At 37.0% G+C, this 14,106-nt stretch overlaps 1 protein-coding gene across 4 annotated transcripts in view; it reads right to left on the minus strand.

The window, feature by feature from the left end:
- Positions 1-14,106, minus strand: part of CTTNBP2NL (CTTNBP2 N-terminal like) — a 65,457-nt gene that overhangs the window by 15,556 nt on the left and 35,795 nt on the right. Inside the window, exon 1 of one of the 4 annotated variants that reach the window (XM_074381247.1) lies at positions 4,779-9,988. The exons of the other annotated variants lie outside the window; for them this stretch is intronic. Within the exon in view, the coding sequence (XP_074237348.1) occupies positions 4,779-4,808 (30 nt within the window). The 5' untranslated portion in view covers positions 4,809-9,988. Of the gene's footprint in view, positions 1-4,778; positions 9,989-14,106 lie in introns of those variants that run through there. 4 annotated transcript variants of the gene reach the window in all.

Genomic DNA, 14,106 nt, shown 5'->3' on the forward strand with positions numbered 1-14,106 from the left:
AATAAAAGAGCTTAGACAAAGAAACAAAAGAAAAAAAATTTCTTTATACAGCTGAAATACTACTTTTCTAATGGTCACATTTCTTATTCATGATAGCCATTTCAGTATGGTTAGTAACAGTAAAGGAATAATTATTGGAACTGTTGACTTAGTAGGGCAAAAAGGATAGAAAAAATAAACCCGAATATTTTTAACAACCTTCTCCTTTTTACAGTACCATGGAGAAAGTGGGATGGAAGAACAGGAGCTGGGACTACAATTCATGACCTTGACATCAGATCTGCTGAGAAGCTGTCTCTCTGGTTTGAGTACTATATAGTTAACTAATCCCAAAAATATGACTTTTAAAACCCACACTGTGATTACCCTGTGTAATTAATAAGCACCACAGAGTTATGAGTAATAGACAAAGAGCTTCTTTGGTGAGGTCTCAGTCTGAGAACAGTTGTTTGGCTGTCTGTTTTCTCTTGTAGTACTTCATAGTAATTTCATAATTACTTGCATAGTAATTGCAAGTTGTATATTATAGATGGCTTTGCCTGTAAAGGAAAAGGATCTGTGGAGTAATCTGAAGAAGGCTCCTTGTCAGAGAGCAATTCTCTTAAGTACATTCTAACATGGGGTCAAATATAGAAAAGGTGAATTCAAAGTCTGTATTTATTATATCAAACACTGGATTCAAAAATGGAAGACAGAACATAGTATTTATCAATTAAGTTAATGATTTAGTCAGGTGAAGTATAGGGATTACAGGTTTAACAGTATAAATAGTAACAAAACTCCAAAACAGATATTAAGATTTGAAGAATGAAGAGATTTAATGGGGGTGTGTAATGATTATCTATTCCTGCATACCAATCACCCACAAAGTTAGCAGCCTAAATAATAAACATTAAAAAAAAATTTTCACAGTTTGGAGGATCAGGAGTCTGGGAGGGGCTTAGCTGGGTGGTTCTGGCTCAGGGTGTCATGAGGTTGCAGTCTAACTGTTGGTCAGGGCTGTATCCATCTGAAGCCGTGACTGCGACTGATAGACCCACTTCCATGCTTACTTACTCACATGACTGTTAGCATAGGCCTTGGCTCCTTACAAGTGCCAGCTTCCAACAGAGCAAGTAACCCCCAGACCCCTAAAAGAGACAGAGACCAAGATGGAAGTCCCAATGTCTTTTATAACCTAATCTTGGAAGTGACACATCATCATTTCTGATGTATTCTATCGGTCACACAGACCAACCCTGGTAAATGTGGGGGCAGACTACCCAAGGGTGTGACTATCAGGAGGTAGGGATCATTGGGGCCATCTTGGAGGCTGGCTACAAGGTGAATGGCTAGATGTGCTACCACTATCATTTATATCTCAGGTCAAAAAAACGGTTTTTCCCCCTCAGGTCAAAATTTAAAGGCCAAGAACCTATATTCAAAACTATCAAAGCTGAGTTTTAATATTTTAATGATACTTCAGTTATTTTATAAGAAATTTTAAATGATCTTAGATTTGAGTTTAGGGGGATTTTAGTAATAAAGCTAAAGTAAATTCAATTTTATTATTTTTACTTCAATGACAATGTGTACTTTAAACAGAAATTCCTACATTGTTAGAAAACATCATGGTCTTTAATTGCAGAAAACAGAAAAATAACTGGTTGGTTAGACAGATTCAGTAATAGAGGGTATTATCATTATCACAGCAGCCAGAACACACCAGTCATCTATTACTCATTTATTTTTACTGTCACAGGCTGAATGAAACACACCACTACTGAAAGCCTAAAATCAAATCACATAATATTCTTAGAGTCTGCCATACTTGCTCTCCAAAAGTTTCAGCTGTGTTATTCCTAACTTCAAAAGGAAATATGAAGTAGTCATCTCTTACCCACTTCCCAGTATAGTGTGTGTGTATATTCCAATCTTAAAGTAGGAAATCAGTTTCTTTTTATTCTTTGGCACCAACATGAACAATGGTTCACAATCTAATGATGAAGAATTAAGACCCATTTAATTGGAAGTTTATATTCAACTATAAGGTTTTATTTTCAAGACTCAGTCTGGTACCATAACTGGATTAGGATGTATTTTTGCCATTAATGAGACAATTCTGAAGTGATATTTTAAAAAGTAATCAGCAATATGAACACTATTGAAATGTTCTGAATACCTCATGCCAGGGACCAGAAAAAGAATATGATTTCAAGCATTTGGTTAATGCTACCAAAAACATGTTAAAAGGAATCACTTTCACATGCACATTGAATCCATTTATTGTCAAATAATTCACACTATAGATAAACTATTTACAGCTTATAGCAACCTGAGAAACTGGAAATAAAGCAAACATTCTGGATAAAGATGTTAACAATAGGCTGGGCATGGTGGCTCACGCCTGTAATCCCAGCATTTTTTGAGGCTGAGGTGGGCGGATCACGAGGTCAGGAGTTTGAGGCCAGCCTGGCTAATATGGTGAAAACCCGTCTCTACTAAAAACAGAAAAGTTAGCCAGGTGTGGTGGCAGGTGCCTGTAGTCCCAGCTACCCATGAGGCTGAGGCAGGAGAACTGCTTGAACCCAAGAGGCGGAGGTTGCAGTGAGCCGAGATCGAACCATTGCATTCCAGCCTGGGCAACAGAGTGAGACTCTGTCGCAAAAAAAAAAAAAAAAAAAAAAAAAAAAAGATTGTTCTGGAAATTCCTTCACCTAGAATTGGGTGAATTGCTGACTGACAACTAGAATGAGATTAGCAAGTTTCTTTTTTATTATTATTTCATGTATACTGGATTTTTAAAAAAATACATGATCTAATGAGAAACTATCAAAAACATCCATTTCACATGTCAGTCTTGGCTCTTTGAGTTTTAAGAATTAACTGGCTTCCTATATTTTGGCTTGATTTATATGTATTCGAAGAGTTTTTACCAGCCGGGTATGGTGGCTCACCCCTGTAATTCCAGCACTTTGGGAGGCTAAAGATGATAATAATATTATAAGAAAACACTTGTTCTAGAAATTCCTTTACAATTGCTGAATGAGAACTAGATTTTAATGTTTTATACTAATAAAAAAAGCTGATTTAACCTCATTTAAACTTTAATTTTTGGAAAACAGTACAAAATTTAACATGACAGTAAAGAGAGATGATTTTCATTATTTAAAAATATTTCAGTCCAGGTGTGGTGGCTCACACCTATAATACGAGCACTTCGGGAGGCCAAGGCAGGCGGAAGATCACTTGAGGTCAGGAGTTCAAGACCAGCCTGGCTAACATGGTGAAACTCTGTGCCTACTAAAAATACAAAAATTAGCTGGGTGTGGTGGTACACCCCTGTAATCCCAGCTACTTGAGACACTGAGGCACAAGAATTGCTTAAACCTGGGAGGGGAAGGTTGCAGTGATCCAAGATGGCACCACTGCACTCCAGCCTGGATAATGGAGTGAGACAAAATATTTTAACTGCCTGTGAAGTGGAATGAACTTCAAATATTGCCTTTGGAGTCAACTTGCAACCATAAATATTTATAAAAGCAATTATTTACATAAGAACAGATGAACATTTATTATTATTTGACTAATGTGTACTAAATTCTATTCAAGACTAAAAATGGTTTAGTGTAAATAGATACAAGTGTGGCACTTCTAGCCCATAGACTGCTTGTTGATAGCATAAGAATATGAATAAACAGGCGGGCATGGTGGCTCATGCCTGTAATCCCAGCACTTTGGGAGGTCAAGGCGGGTGAATCACCTGAGGTCAGAAGTTCGAGAGCAGCCTGGCCAACATGGTGAAACCCCATCTCTACTAACAATACAAAAATTAGCAGGGTGTGGTGGTAGGTGCCTGTAATCCCAGCTACTCGGGAGGCTGAGGCAGGAGAATCGCTTGAACCTGCGATGCAGAGGTTGCAGTGAGCTGAGATTGCGCGACTGCACTCCAGTCTGGGTGACAGAGCAAGAATCTATCTCAAATATATACATATATGATATATATTGTAAGTAAACAGCATAATGTAGCTGCTTCAACATTCCAATTCCAGGGTCCTGTGAAACGTTCTATTGAAACTGAAATGAAATATGTTGAGATTTTTTTCTTTTTGTTCTCAGTTGTTAAGTGTAGGTAGGTGGCTGAAATAAACTACATGTACATTCTGGACTGAGTCCATAAGAGTAACTTTTTGAGGTGGGGAAGAAAATGTGTTTAGGAATTCAACAAGTACTGAACAAATTACTGAACTGATAAAGGGAGAATGTTCTGAATATAAATGAAGAATTTTCAAGTATAATTTTAAAATACTTTATTTTTGGCCAAGGAGGGTAGATCACCTGAGGTCAAGAGTCTGAGACCAGTCTGGCCAACATGGTGAAACCCTGTCTCTACTAAAAATACAAAAATTAACCAGGCATGGTGGTGCATGCCTATAGTCCCAGCTTGTGAGGCTGAGGCAGGAGAATTGCTTGAATCCGGGAGCCAGAAGTTGCAGTGAGCCAAGATCGCACCACACTCCAGCTTGGGTGATAGAGCGAGACTCTGTCTCAAAACAAAAAAACAAAAAAACTTTATTTTTTAGAGCAGTCTGAGGTTCACTGCCTAACGCAGAAGGTACAGAGATCTCCCACGTATCTCCTGCCCCACACAGGTAGAGCCTCCCTATTATCAACATCATCACCAGAGCGGTACATTTGTTCCAACTGAAAAAAGTGTTATTTTAAATGATACATTAGATCCTAATCCCTTTTTTTTTTTAGACCTTACATTTCTCAAAGTACAATGAGAAGATGCATACCTTATATGATATACAAAAATAGAGACGCATCACAGTCCTGAAGAGAAAATCACAACAGGTGAAAGCCTATGAAAAAGTGCTTAAGTCATTAAGGATCAGGGAGGTGTTAAGTTAAAAAAATAAGAAAATACCACTATACAGCCACTACTAGAATGGCTAAAATTACAGACTGACAACATCAAATGTTGGAAAGAATGTAGAGTAACTAGAACACTCATACACTGCTAGTGAGAATACAAAATAGCACAACTACTTTGGAAACTGATCTGGAAATTTCTCATATAGTTACATAAATCTTAATTGTAAATATTAAATATTAATCAAAAAGATATGAAAACACATTTCTATAAGACTTTTATATAATTATCTATAGCAGCTTTATTCACAATAGCCCCAAACTAGAAATAATTAGATGTCAATCAACAGGAGAATAAACAAAATGTGGTGCATTTATACAATGGAATACTATACAGCAATAAAAAGGAACAAAATGCTGACATATAACACTGATGAACCTGAACATCATACTCAGCAACAAAAAGAAGCCAGGCATAAGAGTATGTTCTGTGTGACTTTGTTTAGATGAAGTCGTGGAATAAACAAAACTGAACTATGGTGAACAAAAAATCAGAACAGTGTTTTCCTCTGGGGACAGGGGGATGATTGACTGGGAAGGAGCACAGATCCTGGTGTGATAAGAATGTTCTGTGTCTTGATAGTGGTGTGGGTTATGTGGATGTGTGCATCTGTAAAAACACATTGAATTGAAATATTTAAGATCTGTGCATTTCACTATAACCAAATTATACCTCCAGTTAAACAACATAAAATGTAAATATATTTAATAAAAGTTACAAGAAAAGTTAAGTTACACATAATATATGTTTTACATACAATATTTCTAAAACAGGAGGGTCAAATCAAAGTAATTTTAACAAAAACGACAGCAGAAACAACAGAGATGTTCACACTCTATCTTTTATTGCCTGCTAAATGGTGTGCTGAGTATTTTACATATCTAATCTATTCCTAACAACATTCCATATGAAGCAAACAGCACTATTATCTTCATTTTATAGAAAAACTGAATATTAAACACATGACTTTCCCAAGGTCACAAAGCTAATTAGGTAGTGAAGAATAGTAAGTGATATATACAGTTAAGTACTGACTATGTTAGCTGATTGAATAATACAGAAATATAGCCCCAGGACTTTGTAGGAATGAATTTCAATTTAGTAGGTCTTGATCAGCAACTTAAAAATGAAACACAACAGAATAGAAAACACTGCACAACACTGAATGTTACAAAATGCATTTTGAGAAACTCTTCTTCTAAAATAAGAACGTAAGTGTGTACCCTGGGTCACAATACAAAGCCTACTTTTCAATATGCATTACTGACCAAAAAGTTTGAGAAACACTAGAATGGAATGAAGAATGCAAGAAATCTGAATCCTGAATCTATCATTTAAAACAATTTAAGCTATAATAAACATGTAAATACTAATAGAAATGATAAACAATCAGTATTATTGTTTTACTTAAACTAACAAATGTTATAAAATCTATAAACCAGGAGAGGTTTGGCTTAACGTCAAATATACATAATGTAACAAAAAACAAATAACGCAACACATCTCTGTGTTATCAGGGTTAAACAACCAAAATCTCACTGGAGAAGTCTGGGAAAGTTTTCTGGACTTGTGCATGATTTGCAGAGCCCATGCTTTGAATGGTTTGATTGAATACTTAATGTTTGCTGGGTACTGTGTATTATAAGTGACTTGAGTAATGATATCAGAATAGAGATGTGACTATGTACGACGTAGTCCACTGCCCTCAGGGAGCTTAAAATTTGCCAGACAAGTATAAGGCCTAACAGCAGCAATGAACAAACAGCCTCTCTGTTTAAATGTTTTCTAAATAATATCATTAATGTTTAGAGGAACACCAAGTACAATTTATTTGAGATTGGAATTTTCTAAGACTTAGACTTTACATTCACAAGGAATAGGAAGGAAAAGGCCAACCCTGGAAGTGGGTGGGTTCTGACACACAAATGGAGCAATCGGCAATTTAATGAATTACAGGAAACACCACAAGGTTGGCAGGGTTCAGGTAGAGGGCCCACACAAACCAAAAGTGTCTCTGAAGTATTACACAAGGAAACCCAGCCTATAGACTAGAGCTGTGTGTGATACTTTAAGTTAATCCTATGAACTTGAAAAACTTTTTTAGAGATGTGCTGGGCTCTTTCACTCACTATTAACAGACAGTGCAGAAAACTTCAAGGTTAATGTATTTTAAAAGAGCTCAGCAAACAAGATGTGAAAGGATATCTTCATTTCCTCTAGTTAAGGTACTCTATGGGAGAGAGATCTGAAGCTATATAATTGTGGGCTGGGTCTTAATTCTAAAATTTTATTTGAAGCAAGTTTCTTAAATTATAAACAGACTGATATTTTAAAGAAACATGCCAAGAAACAAGCTGCTCATAAGTAAGGTCCTGGGAAGAGGGCCTAATCTTGGTTGAGAAGTAGAAAGTATTCATATTTAGAAGTTATCAAGTAACAGGAATAAGAAGTTTGTTGGGGAAGTGGAGGTGGGGTGTGAAAAGAGACACGGCAGAATGAAAAAGGGGACAGTAATACTTTAAGACCCACACCATGGTGAGAGCAGGATGCCAGGGTAGGCAAACAGAAGCAAGGACAGTGTAATCATACATCCTAATGACAGAAGGTGGAATGGAATATCTAAGTAACATATTAAGAGAAAGAACAGGCTCCATGTCACAAGTTGGCAGATGGAAAGATGGTAATTTCTGCTGTCTCTGTAGCCTTATGTAGAGAGAAGTAGCTAGAGCTAGCTATTTGGTTCCAACCAGCAGTCAGACAGATTGGGACTCAAATTCTTCTCTAGAGAACAAAATGAGAAAAGAGTAAAAAGGGCAAGACTAAAAGTAAAAGGTGGCTATCACTGCATTGTGGGGTGTTTAGTGAGAATTTTAAATATAATCTGGCAATGGTCATCGCAATAAGGCACAAATACATGGTGAAATCGTGCACGCTAAAGTTGACCACTGCCATCTATTAAGTCCAAGTAATCCCAACTTAAGCCTGCCTTTATCTTCAGAACAGAAGTATACAACAAACTCACGGCCAACATCATACTGAATGTGCAAAAGCTGGAAGCATTCCCCTTGAACACTGGCAAAAGACAAGGATGCCCTCTCTTACCACTCCTATTGGAAGTCCTGGCCAGGGCAATCAGTCAAGAGAACTAAATAAAAGGCATCCAAAGAAGAGAGGAAGTCAAACTATTCCTCTTTGCAGAGGACATGATTCTGTATCTAGAATAGATATAGAAATATAGACTACGGAAAACCCCATGGTCTCAGCCCAAAAACTCCTTCAGCTGATAAACAACTTTAGCAAAGTCCAGGGTACAAAATCAACATACAAAAATCACTAGCATTCTTATACACCAATAACAGCCAGGCTGAGAGCCAAATCAGGAATGTAATCCCATTCACAAATGCCACAAATAGAATAAAATAGCTAGGAAAACAACTAATCAGGGAGGTGAAAGATCTCTACAATGAGAATTACAAAACACTGCTCAAAAACATCAGAGATGACACAAACAAATGGAAAAACATTCCATGGTCATGAACTGGTAGAATCAATACCATTAAAATGGCTATACTGCCTAAAGCAATTTACAAGTTCAATGCTATTCCCATCAAACTACCAATGACATTCTTCAGAGAACTAGAATAAACTATTTAAAAATTTCATATGGTAACAGAAGAGAGCCTGAATAGCCAGGGCAATCCTAAGCAGAAGAATAAAGCTGGAGGCATCATACTACCCAACTTTGAACTATACTACAGGGCTACAGTACCCAGAACAGCATAGTACTGGTACAAAAACAAACACATGGACCAATGGAACAGAATAGAGAGCCCAGAAATAAAGCAACACATCTACAACCAACTGATCTTCAAGAAAGCTGACAAAAACAAACAGTGGGGGAAAGGACTCCTTATTCAATAAACGTTGCTGGGATAACTGGCTAACCATATGCAGAAAATTAAAACTGGATCCTTTCCTTACACCATATACAAAAATTAACTCAAGATGGATTACAGAGTTAAATGTAAAACCCAAAACTATAAAAACCCTGGAAGACAACCTAGACAATACCATTCTGGACACAGGAACAGGCAAAGATTTCATGACAAAGACACCATATGCAATTGCAACAAAGGCAAAAATTGATAAATGGGATCTAATTACTTAAGAGCTTCTACACAGCAAAAGAAACTATCAACAGAGTAAACAGACTACCTACAGAAGAGGAGAAAATATTTGCACACTATGCAACTGACAAAGGTCTAATATCCAGCATCTATAAGGAAGGAACTCAATTTTACAAGAAAAAAACCAATTCTACTAAAAAGTAGGCAAAGGACATGAATAGACACTTTTCAAAAGAAGACATACATATGACCAGCAAACATTTAAAAAAGCTCAGTATCACTGATCATTAGAGAAATGCAAATCAGAACCACAATGAGATATCATCTCATACTAGTCAGAATGGCTATTGTAAAAGTCAAAAAATAACAAATGCTGGCAAGGTTGCTGAGAAAAGGGAACACTTATACACTAATGGTTCAACCATTGTGGAAAGCAGTACAGCAATTCCTCAAAGACCTAAAAACAGAACTACCAGCAATCCCACTACTCAGTATATATCCCAAGGAATATAAATCATTCTACCATAAAGACACATGCACATGAATGTTTACCACAACACTATGCACAACAGCAAAGGCCCAGAATCAACCTAAGTGCCCATTGTGGTAGACTGGATAAAGAATATGTGGTATATATACACAATGGAATACGACACAGCCATAAAAAAGAATGAGATCATGTCCTCTGCAGAAACACGGATGGAGCTAGAAGCCATCATCCTTACTAAATTAATACACAAATACCATGTGTTCTCACTTATAAGTGGGAGTGAAATGATGAGAACATATGGACACTAAGAGGGGAACAATAGACACTGGGGCCTATTTGGAGGTAGAGGGTGGGATAAGGGAGACGGCCAGAAAAAATAACTATTGGGTTCTAGAGGTGATGAAATGATCTGTACAACAACCCCCCGTGACATTAGTTTACCTATATAATAAACCTGCATATGTATCCCTGAACTTAAAATGAAAGTTAAAAAAAAAGTATACTTAAAAAAAAGTTACAGATGCAGTGGCTCATGTCTATAATTCCAGCTACTTGGCAGACTGAAGGAGGAAGATCACCTAAGGTCAGGAATTTGAGACCAGCCTGAGCAACACAGTAAGACCCATCTCTAAGAAAAAAAAGAAGTGTGCTAAAGAGGATTGGGATACGCATGGATAAGAACAGAGTAATCTTTGGCGACATGGGCTCTTCCTTCTTATTCTGAAGGGTGGCAACACCATATGGAAACTTTAAATCTCACCAGATAAGAATAGAATAACCAAGACCCCCTTTTCCATTTTAATCCCATAAGGAACAGGAAAACTGGCTCTATTCTAGGCCTCTAAGACTCTGTTTGGCACCTTCTTCCTTTAACAATTTCTAGGTCTGGTGTGAAGATGTCATTTGTCCTATGACAAATACAGAAAAAGATGGACAAGAGTCTGAATGAGACATTTTAAAGGTTAAAGAACTCAGAGTTATCAATTTGGAGAGCAAACAGACAAAAGGGGATGATAAAGATTCTGTGAAAGCCAAAAAAAAAAAAAAAAAAAAAAAACCAAGCAAAAAAAGAACAAATAAAACCACCAACAATAAAGCAGGACAAAAAATAAAAAAGCAAATCTAAAAAAAAAAAAAAAATCACAGGAGAAATGGGGGATCAGTCAATACATTCTGAAAGATATAGAACCTGTGTAATTTAGACAGATGATCACAGAGGTTCTTACCTGAAAAGTATGGGAAATAATATTTTTGTATATATCCAGATGAAGAAAGACAAACAATATTGTACTATTTTTTTCACCAATCTGATACTCAAAGTTCCCATTACAAACCAGTCAGGGAATGCAGATGATCACATCCCAATTTGATAGGAAAGGACACCAAGATTAAATGTCAGTTGAAAATTAACAAATAATAGAAAATAATTTCCAAACGATTTTTTCTTTAGATGAATACAAAATAGTGAGCAAAGGGACATACTCCAATTATGTGGTATCCTTCACTACAAAGAAAGAAAAAACACCAAGCAACGATTTCCTGTCCGAAGAACAAACTGTTCCTTCTTAATACAGGGTATGATGTAAATAATGTCACTGAATGGAAATTATCAATAACAGTAAAAGTTATGCAACTATATTACTATAGTTAAGCATCTTTTCTGAGAAATATAAATTAATAAATAGCAATCTATTTTGAGCCTTATAGGACCTGAACTCATTCTCTTATAGGACAAATACTTCTGAAGTACTTACTTGGTTCTAGATACCTAGGATACAGTGGTGAATAAGATTAAGGACCTGTCCCCCTGAGGAGCTTACATTTAGTGAGAAAAAATAAATAGTAAACATAAAGAATATAGACAAATCCCCATAATCTGTGATGCTTATCATCACAAATATATAAATTTTCCTATTATCACTAATCTAGTGTAGACAAAAGAAAAAGAGAAATCATGTTATGCATAATTCAATTCTATGAACATGTATTGGGTACACTTCTTTTTTTTTTTTGAGATGGAGTCTTGCTCTTGTTGCCCAGGCTGGAGTGCAATGGCGTAATCTCGGCTCACTGCAACTTCCACCTCCCGGGTTCAAGCGATTCTCCTGCCTCAGCCTCCGAGTAGCTGGGATTACAGGTGAGTGCCACTACACACGGCTAATTTTTGTATTTTTAGTAGAGACGGGGTTTCACCATGTTGGCAAGGCTGGTCTCAAACTCCTGACCTCAGATGATCTACCTGCCTCGGCGTGAGCCACTGCGCCCAGCCTGGGTACATTTCTTATGTGAAGGGTTCTGTGTGTGAAGAAGGAAAGTAAAGCAGTATTCCAAACAAGGGAACAGCTCAAAGAAGGTTATGGGAGAATGAAAACGTGTAATTTGGCTACAGAGGTTAGGTTTACAGCTAGTAGACTGGAAGGAAATGAGACTAGGTTCTAGCCAGTCTATAAATGTCTTGAATGAAATGTCTTTAACCTTAATCTTCTAGGCAACAAAGAGTCACGAGAAGTTTTTAAAGAGAAAAACAAGACCAAATAGATACTAATGATGGTCAGGCTACAAATCTAGGATATAAGATGAGTAGCAGAGTATCAGGTAGGAAGCTAGATCCAGAGACCATTTGGATCTAAAGTCAAAATATAAGAGGGAGACAGAGACCAAATTTCAGGTATACTGGAGGAAGAACCAACAGGTTTTGGCACCTGATTAGATACGAAGAGGGAAGACACACAGATACTCTGAAGCATTTAGCTTGGGTGAGTGGATGGTTGGTGATGCCATCAACCAAAACAAAGAACAAAGGCAGAACAAACAGGCTTTTAGGGAAGGATGCTGAGATTGCGATATAGGATATTTAGGTATGTATGTCAAAAAGGCACTTGGATTTATGAGTAGAGGTATAAAAGAATAGCAAATCTGGGTGTTAACCACCCACAGAAACCGATAAAATTGATGAAATCACCCACTGAAGAAAAGAGTAAATCTAAGAAGAAAGTCTCAGGAAATATCTGTTGATTCATTCAGCTAACATATTCTATGTACCACAGTGCTATGTTAGGTGTAGACACGATGTCAAATAGGAGGTCAGGCGCAGTGGCTCACGCCTGTAACACCATCACTTTGAGAGGCTGAGGCGGGAGGACTGCCTGAGCCCAGGAGTTTGAGACCATCCTGGGCAACATGGCAAGACCCTATCTTGCCATGTTAAAAAAAAAAAAGCCACATATGAGACTCAGTAAAATAAATGTATACTATGGAGTATGACACAGCAGACAGAAGCAACAAATCATGTGTAGACATGGTAACATGAGGGACCACAATGGCACAGTAATTATAAAAGGCAAGAAACAGAACAAGCTATATGATACAATACCATGTATGCAAATTGATGCACACAAGGCAATACATTTTACAAGAATATATGCAAATAAAAATGTGTAAGAATAGTTGCTTCTGGAGACCAAGAAGTGAATGGGAGTAGAAGCTGAGGATACAGGGAATTTTATTATTATTATTATTATTTTTTCACTCTTTTTTTTTTTTTTTTTTCCAGGCTGGAGTGCAATGACACAAACTCCGCTCACTGCAACCTCTGCCTTCTGGGTTCAAGTGATTCTCCTGCCTGAGCTTCCCGAATAGCTGGGATTACAGGGATATGCCACCACGCCTGGCTAATTTTGTATTTTTAGTAGTGACAGGGTTTTTCCATGTTGGTCAGGCTGGTCTTGAGTTCCTCAGGTGATCTGCCCACCTTGGCCTCACAAAGTGCTGCGATCATAGGTATGAGCCAATGCGTCCAGCTACAGGGAATTTTAAAACAAAACACACACACACAAAACCAAACAAAAATGAGTAACATTTTGGCCCCTACCCTTTAGGATCTTAAAAGTCTATAGGGCAAGAGACAATGGTATTTCAATACAGTTATGAAAAGTGCTATAGCAGATTTTGAACAGTATGTAATTCGAACTACGGGAAAGGACATTTTATCTAGTCACAGAAGGTATTAAATTTAAGAGGAATATGGAAGAAAAAAACATAAAGGAGTCTCAGAAAGACCAAGACAAGAATATCACAGAAGCCAAGGGAAGAAGTTTAACGAGGGTGGTCAACACCGTCCAATGCTGAGTTAGGTAATCTAATTAAAAGAGGACGTTAGAGGTTACTTGTAACTTGAAAACGTAAAATTTCATTAGAGTTGTAGAAACAAAAGGCAAATGAGTGAGAGATGAGAAACTAGAAGCAGGAGTACAAATGTCATTTAAATATTTCAGTGTTAAAAGAGAAAGAGAAATAAGGTCGTAGCTCAAAAGGATGGCAAGATTGAGATTTTTGTTTTGTTTTGTTTTATAAATATAGAATGGAAAGTTTCAAACAGACTTTGGCCAAAGACAAGAAGTAGTATTAAAAGAAGAAACTGGGGCACTAAGAGAGAAGGCACGGTGTAATTGATGGAGTAAGGCCATGAGGAAACAGGGCAAAGGTACAGGTGGCATTACTCTTAGAATAGGGTGGCATAAGAAAAGAAGAATATCTTATTAAATGGATAAAAAAAGTCTTTAGATATTTCCAAT

Source organism: Saimiri boliviensis, chromosome 11 (genome assembly GCF_048565385.1).
Source record: "Saimiri boliviensis isolate mSaiBol1 chromosome 11, mSaiBol1.pri, whole genome shotgun sequence".
NCBI classification, from domain to species: domain Eukaryota; kingdom Metazoa; phylum Chordata; class Mammalia; order Primates; family Cebidae; genus Saimiri; species Saimiri boliviensis.